This window comes from Chlamydotis macqueenii, chromosome 20 (assembly GCF_036417535.1).
Source record: "Chlamydotis macqueenii isolate bChlMac1 chromosome 20, bChlMac1.mat, whole genome shotgun sequence".
NCBI lineage: Eukaryota > Metazoa > Chordata > Aves > Otidiformes > Otididae > Chlamydotis > Chlamydotis macqueenii.
The window spans coordinates 8,767,523-8,781,427 of record NC_141575.1 but is presented as its reverse complement, the minus strand read 5'-3'; the positions used below and the strand labels follow the sequence as shown (position 1 = coordinate 8,781,427).

At 53.7% G+C, this 13,905-nt stretch overlaps 1 protein-coding gene across 2 annotated transcripts in view; it reads right to left on the bottom strand.

Annotated features, from left to right (window-relative positions):
* Nucleotides 1-13,905, bottom strand: part of ASTN2 (astrotactin 2) — a 329,274-nt gene that overhangs the window by 173,350 nt on the left and 142,019 nt on the right. For both annotated transcript variants that reach the window (XM_086763491.1, XM_086763492.1), the window contains exons 8-10: nucleotides 12,801-12,885; nucleotides 12,560-12,634; nucleotides 11,963-12,100 (exon numbers count right to left, since the gene is read on the bottom strand). In XM_086763491.1, the coding sequence (XP_086619617.1) occupies nucleotides 11,963-12,100; nucleotides 12,560-12,634; nucleotides 12,801-12,885 (298 nt within the window). The remainder of the gene's footprint in view (nucleotides 1-11,962; nucleotides 12,101-12,559; nucleotides 12,635-12,800; nucleotides 12,886-13,905) is intronic.

Below are 13,905 nucleotides of genomic sequence, written 5' to 3'. Positions count from 1 at the left end.
TCCTCGGGGATTTCGTTACTGCTTTGTGTTGGTTTGGTTCTCCACGTGAACCGTGCTGTAAGAAAAGCTCTGCTTCGTCAATATAAAACGGATAAAACATCTCACATCTCAAGAAAACACACTGGAAGGAGGAATCCTTTCCCACTCAGACCCAGAGGCCAGCATCCCTATCCCGATTTCCAGAGGGGAGAAGGAAAGGGAATCGCAGCAGTGCTCCCCCGCCGGGAACCCAAGCACCCCAGGTCCTACAAGCACCACGCTTCCCACGAACACCTCCTGGGGCTGGACACAAGGATTTTCTCAGGCAGAAACCTCTCTGTTGGACTGAAAATCTTCTGCGATCGCACAAGCACCTCCCCAAATCTTTACCCTCCTCCCTGAACACACAGGAGCCATCGGGACGTTACCTGGACAGCTGGCTTTGCTTTATGGAGCTGTAAATATATTTTTTAATAGGCTGGTGGCAAGACAAATGTGTTTTGAGGCTCAGCAACATCCAAAATTAACCGTGATTCATTTCAAAAGGGGCAGAGGGGTGGAGGAAGGGGGAACGCGAGCTTGAAAGGCGAAGAATATAAAAGCCTTGAAAGCGACTGCCAAAAAGCCCCTGCACAGCTGCCTTCTGCTCTCGGAAAGAGATTAAAGACCCGAGCAGCGTCAGGCTGCAGCAGACGTCACAGAGGCCACGCTGGGCCGTGCTCATGCTCAGATAAAACTCCTTCTTATGATTATTTTCCCGGAGATGACCCAGCCTTCGCCAACGCACAGCTCTGCCCCGCTCCTCGCATCACCCAGCACGAGGAGTCCATGCAAACCCAGGAGCGGAGACGCGAGGTGCCTGGGGTGAGCGGGGGCTCCCCCCGCATGGCGCCCGGCGTCCTCGGAGGGGTCCCACCACGCACGGCAGCATCTCATCCCTCCCCAGCATCTCATCCTCCTCCAGCATCTCCTCCTCCTCCCTATGCCAGAGCATTAAGCCTGACGCGCCTTCGTTAGCCCCTGATGCCTAATTTGACTAACCCTTTAGTGACTAATTTAATTACCCCGGCCCACAAACTGACAGACAGCTGTTAAAAATGGTTATTGCATTATTAATACACTCCAGTAATTTCCCATTAAAACTATACTGTTAATAATTTTTTTCCCTGTATTTCTTCCCTCTTAATTAGTCTATTTAAAACTTTGAAGGAATATTCTCTTTATGGTAAATGGGAGCGTCGAGCAAATTACATTTTTGATTGAATACTTCTGTGATAGGCCAGCAAATAAGAACGTTGAGTTGTTAATTATTGTCAGAGTTTCACACGATGCCTGCTAATGAGGCAGTCAATCTTCCTTGCCATTCCTAGAATATTAATGGAGGCCTTTGGTATTGATTTTGTCACCGGGAGAAGGCAAGAACCCCTCCTTCTTGGGTGGCTCCAGGGAAGGTGGGGAGCTTTGCCCTGGGAGGGGACACGGCGTGGACCGGAGACCCTTGGGATGGGCTGAGCCGAGGAAGGATTGAAGCTGGATGGAGCTTGGGAAGCTCCCAGGTGTGCCAACGGCAGCTGATAGACCCAGTGGGCGAGGTGGCACGTCCTCGTGGGGATATCAGCCCCATCAACACATGTTGATGCATGACAGTCACACCCCGGCGGGACAGGCAGCTGGGGGGGGGTCACCTCCATCAGCCACACTGGTCCCTGTCCCTGCTCTGTATCTACCTGTTGGTAGGAGCTGTCGACTCTTCCCACCCAGGCTCCCACAGAGCAGGAGCAAGTCTTGCGGGGCAGAGCCGTGCCCAGTGCCGTCCCCAGCATCAACGCCACCTCCCTGCAAACAGCGTCTTGGCCAAGCCAGAGCTCATCCTACTTCTAAAAATCCTGATTTCGTAAGAGGAGAATGGAGACAGAGCGAGGCAGCAGCCCAGGGTGGGTATGGGCCTGTGACTGATACCCCAGCCGTCCCGTTAATGGCACCTCCCCTGAGCAAGAGGCTGCACACACACAGACATGCAGTTAAAGGACGATGCAAGTATCCCTGCTTCAGCCCCAAAAAGCGAGGATGAACACTGAGAAACTGTTCCACTTGAGCCGTGAAGGCTGTTCAAGTGGCACAGCCACCCCGCGCAAGCACGCCCTCCTCTGCTTTCTGCAGCCACGTCCGCTCCTTCCCAGAGCAGGAGCACTTCTACTGCTGCAGGTGAAAACTCCTCGCTGCGAGACGCGTGGGGTCACGTCTGGTGTGGATGGTTACACGCAATGTATTCACTTCTTGGACGCTGTGGGTCAAGGAGCTCTTTACTGAACCACCCACAACTTTATAGAATCACAGAACAGTTTGGGTGGGAAGGGGCCGTTAAAGCCCACCCAGTCCAACCCCCCTGCCAGGAGCAGGGACATCTCCAACCAGATCAGGTTGCTCAGAGCCCCGGCCAACCTGGCCTGGAACGTTTCCAGGGATGGGGCATCCACCGCCTCTCTGGGCAGCCTGGGCCAGTGTTCCACCACCCTCAGCGTAAAAATTTTTTCCTGATGTCCAGTCTTAATCTACCTCCCTCTATTTTGAAACCATCACCCCTCGTCCTGTCACAACAGGCCCTGCTGAAGAGTCTCTCCTCATCCTTCCTGTAGGCCCCCTTGTCCAGCTCCAGAGGAACCTCATTTCACAGCCAACATCTCCAGCTCTGGCCGATCTGTGTTTGATACGCACTGATTAAAAAAAAAAAAAAAAGGAAATGTGGACTGAACTGAACAAAGAGACTTCTCGCTGCAAAAGCTCAGTGCATATTTACACAGTATCCTGCCTTTATTCTCTGCTTCTTCATTTACGTCGCTTTAAGCTCTCCACAGTGGCGGGGAAGTATTAGCTGGTGTTTAATTGTGTGCTGCTGGGCTCACCGCGGCTCCCAGCGACCTGCTGTCAGGAGAGAGCCCCGCGACAGGGCAGAGGCAGGGCTGGGGCGGGCGCGGCGAGGCAGTGAGAGCGGACAGCCCACGGCAGAGCCACCAGCTGGGAGGATGAGCAGCATCGGGGGACGCCAGCCCAGCCCTACACATAAGGAGAAAGAGCATCAGACGTGAATATGTTCTCCCCTAGAACCCACCCAGTCACTGTGGCAACAGACCTGAACGTGCCCTCGGTGCAACTGAGGGCTCCTCACCCCGCCACAGCCTGCTCAACAACAGCCACTCTCGTTTTCTCCCGTGAAAGAGAATCACAGAATGGTTTGGTTTGGGTTGGAAGGGACCTTCAAAGCCCACCCAGTCCAACCCCCCTGCCAGGAGCAGGGACATCTCCAACCAGATCAGGTTGCTCAGAGCCCCATCCAACATGGCCTGGGATGGGGCATCCACCACCTCTCTGGGCAACCTGTTCCAGTGCTCCACCACCCTCAGCGTAAAAAAAAATTTCCTTATGTCTAATCTGAATCTACCCTCTTTTAGTTTAAACCCATCGCTCCTTGTCCTATCACAACACGCACCAGATGAATGACGTACAGACCTTGTGGTCCACCAACACCCTCATCCCCATCCCACCCAGCGCTGCCTTCTCAGCCCCACCAGAGCCCGGCCCCGAGCGTGGCGCGGCAGCAGCCGGTCCCTAAACGCACCCATCTTCGTTATGATAAAAGGCACTTGGTTGCAGCCAGTAGCACCTCATTATATCAAGAACACCGCAGGAGATGTCTAGAGCTGAATTGATTATGGCACAGTAACGCTTCAGGCAGCGAAAGCAGGGCAGTTCCCAAGATGGGATTATTTTTTTGCAAGGCTTCACCTAATTTTATTCTTCTTTTTTTTTTTCCCCTCTGCTCACTCCCCAGCCCTCCTTCCAAACTTCTCCAGTTTTGCACTGCTCTTTAGTTCAGTTCCTCAAAAAAAATACTCTGCTCAATGGACCCCAGTGTAGAGCCACCACCCACCAGTCCTCCAGACTTTAAACACGAAGCAGGAAGAAAAAGTCGAGAAAGCTTTTGCTGTTCACTCTGTAGCCAGCAGCCAGACCTGGGGAAAGTGGAGAAAGACCTGACAGGCACCTATCGACACCTCAATCAGAGAAGCCATCAAGTAAGCCGTAAATAAGCTGATGAAAAGAGGCAGCGAGGCAAAAGCCAGGCCAAGCAGGGGCAAAGGGCAGACAATTTGCACCTCATGCGTGGTCCAGTCCGGCTGCGGTCAAGCTGTGCAAAGCACGGAGAGGTATTTTGCACCGATGGACAATGCCAGACAGTGTGCAGCTCTGCTTCCCGGCTCTGCGCAACACTGTCTGTAAGCCACGTGCTGAGCTTTTCAGCCCTTCCAACCTCATTCCGAGCTGCTTTTGCTCCTCTGCCTGGAGATCAGAGGGCCTGCAGAGCATCTCTCCTGCATCTGGAAATTGCCTGCAATGAGAAGGACCTGCATGGCACGAGCAAAGTTACTCTGAGTTGCCTGGAAAGTGCCGCATCGATGGCTCCCTCAGCTTCCTCTAGGCTGATGAGAGGAACCGAAGCATTTTGCCCTAATAAATCACCCCGAGAGCCAGGGTGACAGCCTGGAGCAGAGCAAAACCCTTCGGGGCAGCAGCCGCATCATACTGAGTCCACCAGAGCCAATGGAAACATCACCCCCAGCTCCAGGTGCTGAGGAGCAGGAGCTGAAACTAATTGACTCCATTTATCTTTGCAGAGCCTGGCCATCCCAGTTCGCTGGCTGCGGCCGCCCCCGTGCCCAGCCCCGCTGCCGGGTTCAGCAGCCGCGGTGCCTGCACGGTCGCTGCCGGCCCTGGGGTGAAGGCTGGACGGGAGCTTTCCCCTCGGTTTTGTCTGGTTTGCACAGAGCTGCCTTCCCTCACTCCTCCACAGCAAGAACGACGTTCCTCTGCAGCAACCTGTGCATCCTCCCTTCCTTTCAGGAATTCAAAATAACTCCATAAAAATAAACCTGGGGGTCCAGCTTCTCCAGGAGCCCTTCCCAAGCCTGTGAGGGACAGTGTCTTCTTGTGGTGCCCTTAAAGCAGAAGTTCACATCCACCTCTGTTCCCATCATCTCCAATTTCTCCTCTCCGTGTCGGCTGCGGAGCCTGTCGCAGGTCCCTGGCGCACTCCCAGGAACGTTTCAGTTTGGTGAAATTTTATCAGCTTTGTCCTCTGGATGAAGCGATCCAGTGGTGGTTACAGGAGGTAAAAACGAGAAAGGAGAGGAGGAGCAGACACAGTCCGCATAGGGGAAGTTGAAGGCGACCGAAATCCCATCGGAACTCGTTGGTGAATGGTGCCAGCTTTCCCCTAAGCTGCATTAAGAAATAGCTGAAGAAAAGGAATTAACCCATTCCCAATGCCACTGCCCCACCCAGGACCATATTTCCCAGTGGCACAGCTAACCAGAAGGACAGCTGCACATCCAGACTGGACCGGGGCATCGTCCCACCCTGCCCCAGAGCATTTCGGGGCCTTAAGGACAAAACTGCTGAGGACAGCCCCGGGAGAGGACAGGGCCTCGGAGCATCCCTCCCCAGGTGCCCAGGAAATCCTGTCCCACTCCTGCTGCCACCATCTTCCTTCCTCCACTGTCCCTCTCCTGTCCCCGGCCCACCGGCCAGGCAGCCGCATGCTCTCGGCTGGCACTGGGTGAAGGCAACGTGGGTCAGCTTGCTCTGAAATGGGAGAAATGACCCCAAATACTCCGCATTTGCTGGGGCTCAAGTACCTGCACCACAAACCAGCCCCGCAGTGCTGGCCTGGCACCACGGCGTCCATCCCCAGCCACCTGACCCTTTCCAAAAGCACCGCAGCTCCCTCCCCAGCACAGGAGGAAGAGGAGGAGGAGGAGAGCAGAGCTTCCCTGTCCCAAGCCCAGTGCAGGTCCCCGCTGCCCCAGCACGGTGCTGGGGGAAGGATGAACCACCAGGCCCCACTCCCACCCACAAACGGTGGCCACGCAGATGCTGAGAGGGCTGGAGCAGCTCTGCTGTGAGGCCAGGCTGAGAGAGCTGGGGCTGTTCAGCCTGGAGAAGAGGAGGCTCCGGGGAGAGCTGAGAGCGGCTCCCAGTGCCTAAAGGGGGCTGCAGGGAAGGTGGGGAGAGGCTGTTCAGTAGGCCCTGTTGTGATAGGACAAGGAGTAATGGTTTTAAAATAGTGGGGGGTAGATTTAGATTGGAAATTAGGAAAAAATTTTTTACAATGCGAGTTGTAGAACACTGGCCCAGGTTGCCCAAAGAGGCGGTGGATGCCCCATCCCTGGAAACGTTCAAGGCCAGGCTGGATGAGGCTCTGAGCAACCTGATCTGGTTGGAGATGTCCCTGCTCCTGGCAGGGGGGTTGGATTAGATGACCTTTGAAGGTCCCTTCCAGCCCAAACCATTCTGTGATTCTATGATAAACCTCCTAGTCCCCCGCACGGTCAGAAGAGGCACACGAAGGCAAGGTAATGAAAGACCGACGGCATCGGGGGGAAAATGTAATTCAGGAAAAACAGTACAGACAGGCTGTACAAACAGAGAGGCCACGGGGCTGCACTTTGAACAAGCAGCTACAAAGCAGCTCGGGCTGCGGCTCAGCAGAAAGCAAAGGCAGGGACACGAAAACAAACACCACCACCAAACTGGGACCGGAGAACTCCTTCCATTGAAGAAACCCAAGGTCTGCTTCCGTCACCTTGCATCACCCTCTCTGCTAAGCACACACATCAGCAGAGTGTTTTACAGCCCCTGCCTCCCCCTCCAAACCCTCTGCACTCGCTGCTTGTCTCAGCGCCGGCGGGATCCGATCCTCCTCCACCACAGATCCCACTCCAGGCAGGAGGATGGATGGACATGCAGCTACAGGAGAGCATAAAGGGCAGCTACAGCGCCCAGTGCCAAACCTACTCTGAGACTGGAGACCCGAGATACATTAAAAGAAATCACTCTGGGTGTGAGACAGCATTTGTGTGTTTGGCATGTATCAGAGGTTGGTTTTTTTTTTAATTGTCTCAATAAATATATAAACAAAATCTGTTCGCTTGTCGGGTTGTTTTTCCCTCCCGGGCTCTGCAGCTCCGCAGCCGAGAGGAACAGCAATCGCTCAGGTGCCAACCGCGTAGCTGGGGCTGGTGCTCCCTACGAGGGATTTGCCTACGAGCCACGTCTAAATTTACACCCACTCCCCCTAAGGGGTCTGATCACGTTCTGGGCGGTTTTCCAGCCCAGCACTAAGACCTCAAAAACACAGTGGGTTCACACAAAGGACCAGAGCCCAGACAGAGGGTGAAGGTCAGCACTACCGCAGCAGGAATTACTGAACGCCTCGGAAGAGGGAGGGCTGGAACGTCCCTCTGCTTTTGGGTATGAAAGGTTCCACAATGGGTGATGGACCAGGAGGAGACATGCTGAGGGCACTGAGGTCTCTGCACCCTCCCAGAGGGGCTGGGTGACCCACATTTTAATTCTGACCTTCCCTTGATACGTCCTGGGTGATTCTACCAGGGTTTTTTCCCCCTCTTTCCTCTCTGCCCTTATTTCCCCATCTCACCGCTCCCATAATTCCTCCCGTTTTGCTGCTCAGACCCTTCGGCAGCTGCCGCAAGGTAACGTCTCCATTTAGTCACCCATAGCCAAGTGAGACATACCTGATGCTTCTAACCCACTCTCATAAATCAAAGCGGGGGGCAGGGAGCAGGAAAAGTCCCAGGAAGCAGCCAGGATGATGCTAAGTTGACAGACGCAGGGCAGGGGCTGGTGGCTGCCTCTCTGTAGAGCATCTGTCCTTTCCCTCCGGAGGATGAGGCCAAAGGCTGCCTTCATCCCCGTGTTAAGCACTGCAAGCTGCTGCTCCACCACTTTTTTGCGAGACGATGGCGCGTGGGGGCGATAAGCAGCCCAGGCCAGAGCGGCGGGGACGTTATCTGCGGGAACTGCAGCGTCTCTGTGATGTGCAGGGTAATGAATTGCCTTCTCTGCAGAAATGAGTACGTTGTGCCTGGTGATGCAATGATCCATTTGCTCCATCATGTGAAGCCATCCATTCATCGCAGGCACCTGCTGATAGCCGCTCACAGCCGCTTTAGTGGCACCAACAGAGCGAGAGCCTCCGCAGGCAGCTCTCCGCTGAGGACCAGCCCAAATTCTGGGTTTCTCCTCTGCCCCAGGGTCCTCCCCCTGAGGGTACCCCCAGCATCCAGACATCACAGCCTGCTCTGATGATGAGCTCTGCTGCTGCTGCGATGGCGTGGCCACAGCAGAAGCTGTTTCCCCTCTCCTGCTCCACATTCCCTTGGCCTTTCTCGTCCACTTTGCTTTCCATCCTCTTCCACTCCCACAGAGCCCCACACCACAGCGTTCAGCACCGACTTGCAAGATCATGAGTTCCCAAATCACTGCAACCCCCCTGTGAGCCCGGGGCAGCGGCGGTGTCGCAAGGGCACGGTGGGGCCGAGCCAGGGAAAGCCACAGGCGGGGAGCAAAAGCCCAGCTCCAGTCCTCGCCACGAGACGGGACACACATGGGTGCAGAGCTGCGGAGCAGAGGTCTCTGCCGCCGAGAGAACGGAAAACAACAAACAAACAAACAAACAAATCCAGTTGATTGTACTTTGGCAAAGAATTCAGAGAGCAAAGGGGCTCACTTGGGAGCAAAACGAAGATGAATCGACAGCGAGTTCAAGAGAACTCATTCTGCTGCCGAACACTTGTCTCTCCATCAGGACATCTCAAAGGCTTGTCAAGCGAAGGCAAGGCTTTTATTTGTTTCTGTGGTTGCCATAACGATAGAGCTATATGTCACGTCGGGCGGCAGCTGAGGCTCCTGCCTCTGATTTACAGCCGCTCGCCAGAAATTATCAACTTTTCTGCAGAGCGGGTGGCACGGGGAACTGGGACCACCAGGCGCTCGCCAGTGCCGTGCTCTGCCCCCCAGGTTCTCTCCCCATCTCGGGTCCCTGCAGCCAGCTGTGTCCCCAGGGATGCTTTCATCATCTCCCGCAGCGGCACTGGTGCTGACGGTGGTGGGATCTGGGGGTTATGGGTGTGGGTCCTCCCTGTGAGCTGCCGATGGGGCAGAGCAGCGTAGGCTGCTGCAATTACAGCGATTCCTGGTCCCACGGAACAAGCGGTACCTCCCAAAGGGCCAAAAAGAGATGGCAAGGTGTGCAGGGAAGGCCAACAGAAGGATTAAACACCTGATAATAATTCATTAAAATGAACACGGACTACTGTGTTTACCACCAGGTTATGGGAGAAATCCAGAAAAAGGAGAGGGATGGGAGCAACGGGAAGAGGGAAACAAAGAGTGGTCTTGAAAACAAGTGAGACGAGGTGGGACTGGAGGTATTTATTCTCCTGGCAAGGGACAGGCTGCTGGGGCAGCCTGCCCGGCCTGGGAGCCGGCCTCCAGCGCTGTTGGCCAACCTCATATGAACAAAGACGTCACCGTTCGCACGGCTGCCACGATCCCAGAAGCGTGACCAATGCGATCATCCTGCGGCAGAGCAGACACTGGGGTCAGGGAGGGGGGGCTCAGTATGGTTACTGCTAAAATATACATATAAGTTTTGCTAACTCTAAGCACCGTCGTGCTTAATTTATGACGCGCCGCCCTAAAACCTCCATCACAGAGCTCTGCATGCAGAGTCCTGTCCCCACTCACACCAGCACACGCAGGATCCCCAGTGAGATGTGTGCACAGAGACCTTTCATTCCTGTCTTTAGAAAGTTTCCCTAATGACTTGGCTGCCGCAGCGGGAGGAGGCTCAGGCCCTTCGTTCCCATCCACCGAAGCACTGTGTACAGCTTGCCGTATTGCCCAGCAGTGAAAGACACGGAGAGCAGCATCCCTCCGGAGAAGCAGCAGAGAGTCAGCATGTCTCCAGAGAGCTGCTGAGAGGCAGAGCCCCACCTGTCCCTTCCGCAATCTCGAGCACCCTCATAAAAACACACGGCCACGTTTGAACCTTTGACCTTCGGAGCTGTAAAGACTTCATCACTTGTTTTCTCCAAACCAGGATTTCTGCAATTTCCCTCCATTAAATTCTTCAAGACGAGTGACCCCGGAGCCAAAAGGTGTCAGACTAATGAAAGGTCTGGGGGAACGCAGCACGCTCATTATTACAGACACAGCAGAAACACAGGACTGAGCTACCACCACAGCACACAGGGCACTCCATGTGCTGAGATGCGGCCGTGTCGCACCTTGTGTGACACGGCCCAGGATCTGCCCCTTGGCACGGGGACGTGACAGCCAGCACCGAAGGACAGCAGTGCCACCGTGGTCCCGCAGCCTGGGGAACAGGTCCTTCCCTGTGTGGAGGGATGGCAGCATTTGAACATCTACACAAGGAATAACACATGTTGACCCCTGATGGTAGGTCTGACATTACGGGTCATCACCTGGACATCTGAACCACCAAAACTGCTGCGTTACTGCTCCCGTGAGGACCTACCTACACTTGTCTCAGTCCAGAGAGACTGAGAAGTAAAGAGTAAGTAAAAAAAGTCAAGAGGCTGCAAGATAAACAGCTCTCTAAGTATCTTTCTTGTTGCATGAAAGCACCAAAGAACCTCAGAGGAGGTTCTTGGTGAGAGGCCAACGCGATGTCCGTTGCCACCAACACAGCAACAACCCCACTCAGCGACTGCAGTGGACCTGACCAGCCCCAGCATCAGCTCCTCCACCCCATCACGCTCGGCTCAAGCAGTATCACCTTGCTTTCCACCCACCCTAGGGTGCTCAAGACCCTGAGCTAGCAGCCTGATCCCTGTCTGAGAAGTGTTTAAGTTCTAACACAGAAATAATAGATCGCTTTTTGGTTTTCACTGTATCCGTGAAACCTTCCATAATTCAACATCAAATATTTATTATTACATTTATTAAAGTTTTAATAATTTAGCATCTCCTGTACGTAAGATACAAGCGCCGTGAACTCGCCTCCCTTATTCTACCTGGGTCACTCCAATATTTATACCTGGACTTCTCAGTTCAGGTTCTATTTACAAGGGGAGCAGGCAACAGCCTCCTTGCCAGAAATTCCTCTCCTCCTTCCTGGCATCCATCCATCCCGAGGCTCTTCCAGGAGGATGAGTGCTCGGAGACAATTACTGCACTGGAGCAGAGAGCAAGCTTCCTTGCCTCTACTTTCGCTAAGGCACTTTTAACAAAGACGTGAGGAGGCAAGAAATAATGTTCTCCTGGCATTTTGGCTTGGAAAATGTGAACGTACGACAAGGCGACCCTTCACCTTCTCAAATGAAAAGCAGACAAGAAAAACAACACTCCTAAGAGAACCAAATTGTGCTAGATATGTACCATCGGTCTCTTTTTGCAGGAAATGGAACAAGCGCTAACGAGCAACAAAAACACACTTGGAAGCCAGGACCTCTTGGATGCCAGTCCTGGCTCTGCCATAGGTTTTGTAGGCACTGGGTCCAACCATAGCCCTGCCAAGACTCTTGATGATGGGACAGAAGAATGGAAATCCACCAACGCATCGCTCTGGGGAAAGACAGAAGGGGCTGGGGGACATAAGGATCCTGCTAATGCCCAGGATGAAGATTTGCAACACAGACAAGAATTTGCAGGTCAGGAAATTGGGTCTTGAGCCAACAGGAGAAGGGAGGGAGCACCGAGTCTCCCTGGCACCCCACAGTCACATGCTCAATCTTAATTTAGTGGAAGAGAGGGGAATAGACACTAAATACCTCAGGAATTAGGTGATAGCACCTCCATACTGGTAAACGCATTCATTTAAGCTGTGCAATCTAACTTACATTTAAGCCACTTCAAAACTGCCTTGTCAACAGGTCCATCCTCATTTACCTGACTGGACTGGCAGATTTCAGATCCATATACACAGGACTGGCCTAGACCCATCAAGACCAAAAAAAGCCTGGAGAGCTTTCACATTAGATTTCTTATTGGAAGAAAATTAATCAAACTTATCATCATAGAAATTACTGCCTCCTCAATAACAATTTAGAGAGCCATGTAGTCACTCAAGCAGGAGGAAAACGAGAAATCTGCTTCCTACCTGACATCTGCTGGATCTTCCGTCACCAGAACATCTGTCTTGCAGCTGGCGAGAGGATTGATGGAAAGCTCCACGGGGGGCACCACGAAGCTCTTACTGACAGGCAGCCACAAACCTTGACCCAAACTGTAGGTGGACCTGGAATAAGGACAAATGTGTCGTACAGGAACATAGTGCCCACAAGCAAACGGTGGCCCTCTATTGCACCTGACCACCTGGAAATCAGAGCACTGGTGGCACTGTGGGACAAGTTAGTCATCTGGTCTTGTCCTGAAAGCCAAACACCAGCAAATGAAAGAGGAATAGCTAGAGATGTGACAGCAAGAACACAAGGATGACCAAATTCTTCTTTGTAGTCCAGGGGGACTTTCTCTCACTTTTCCTGAGCTGGGTCTAGCTGAAAGGATGGGACGGAAACACTTCTCTGTCTGCAGAACATGGACAAATCCTTCAGATTTGTCGAAGGCAAATGACACTCGTGTCCCCCAGCCAGCACAGCAAGACAGAGCCAGGAGTGACCAAGAGGCAGCATCTTCTGGGATGTCCTTTCTAGCACTCTCCTCCTGAATGTCCAAACTGAAGACTCCATTGACTCACCTGAGTATCTTCTCTGGTGCCTGCTCTCCTGTGACCAAGTCGTATCCCCGTTCGAGCGTCGTGTAGGGCCACGGCCTGGGAGGCAGAGAGGGAAAGAGCTGCGGCACATCAGGTGGCAGGGAAAGCAGGACAGCTTGGTCCTGGGTCTTTGGTACTGGCAATGGCCAGTGGGGAGAAGACCAGACCCCTCACCAACATGGGAGCCAGGACAGAGCGACCGCACCATGGTATCACCACTCACCCTTCGCTGTGTCCCCAGTCGCTGCGCACACACAAGTGGCGATGGACGGGGTCCGGGGCGTAGCCTTCATGGCAGCTGCACTCTCCTGAAAGAGAAGAGGGGAAGATGAGACCTCTCTGCCCCTGAGGAACATCGTCGGGCCCTCCTTCCCTGCTGCCCATCTCTACTCATTCACGGCTGTCCCTGGTCCGTGAAGGTGCGGAGATGGGGAAAGCTGCAAGAAACCTGTAGCTCTTCTGGAGGGAGATAGCGATGCAGCTGCCACTGTAGCTGGGCATGGGATTTCACAATGCAAAAGGTCTGTTGTTAGTCCAGTGCCCAGGCCATGCCCCCATCCCACGGCTGAGGGCTCTCTGGGTGCCGGCTCTCCCTGCTAAACCCTTCTGACAGCAGAAGCCGACATTTCCCTCCCCAGAAACCCAACCGCGCTTGGCCCAAATTGATTCCATGGGGGTAGAAATACATAACCCGGAGCAAGAAACAGCCAAATCAAAAGATTAATTGCAGTTGCACGTGGAGTTTCTGTTACAAGCTGCTGCTGGTGGCTTTTTTCCCCCCGCCATCCGTTCCCCTTCGTGGCTGACGGTGCGGCAGGCTGAGCTGTAAACACCGGCAGAGACGGCGACCTGGGGAGGATGCTGGGGGACGGCGGGGGGGGGTACCCCCATCACAACGGTGATGCAGCCGGCAGGAACCTGCGTGCTCATCGAGATTCTGAGCGAGTTCTTGAAATGCCTCGTAGGGATTACAGTAAAGAGCTTTATTGTCAGGAGGGAGGGAGACGGGGGTGCAACTGCTGAGATTTTTGTGGAAGAGCTGCCTGGAAAGAGGGAGGTGGTAAAAAAAAAGGGTAGGGAAAAAAAGAAAGAGACAGCTAATGATGTGCTAAAATGCAACAGCACCTTCATGAAATATTCACTGCCTTAAACACGTCTAATATTAAAGATTAAATGTCCTGGGATTTGTCCTAGTGACTTCGAAGCACTGATTTATGATCTGTCGAAAGCTGCTAACCTCATGATTCATAACGGGAGCGGCAGGAACATCGCTTCTCCAAAGGCAAAGAGTTGGGAAGGAGACGGCGGCGCTAGCCCTTGCTCCAGCC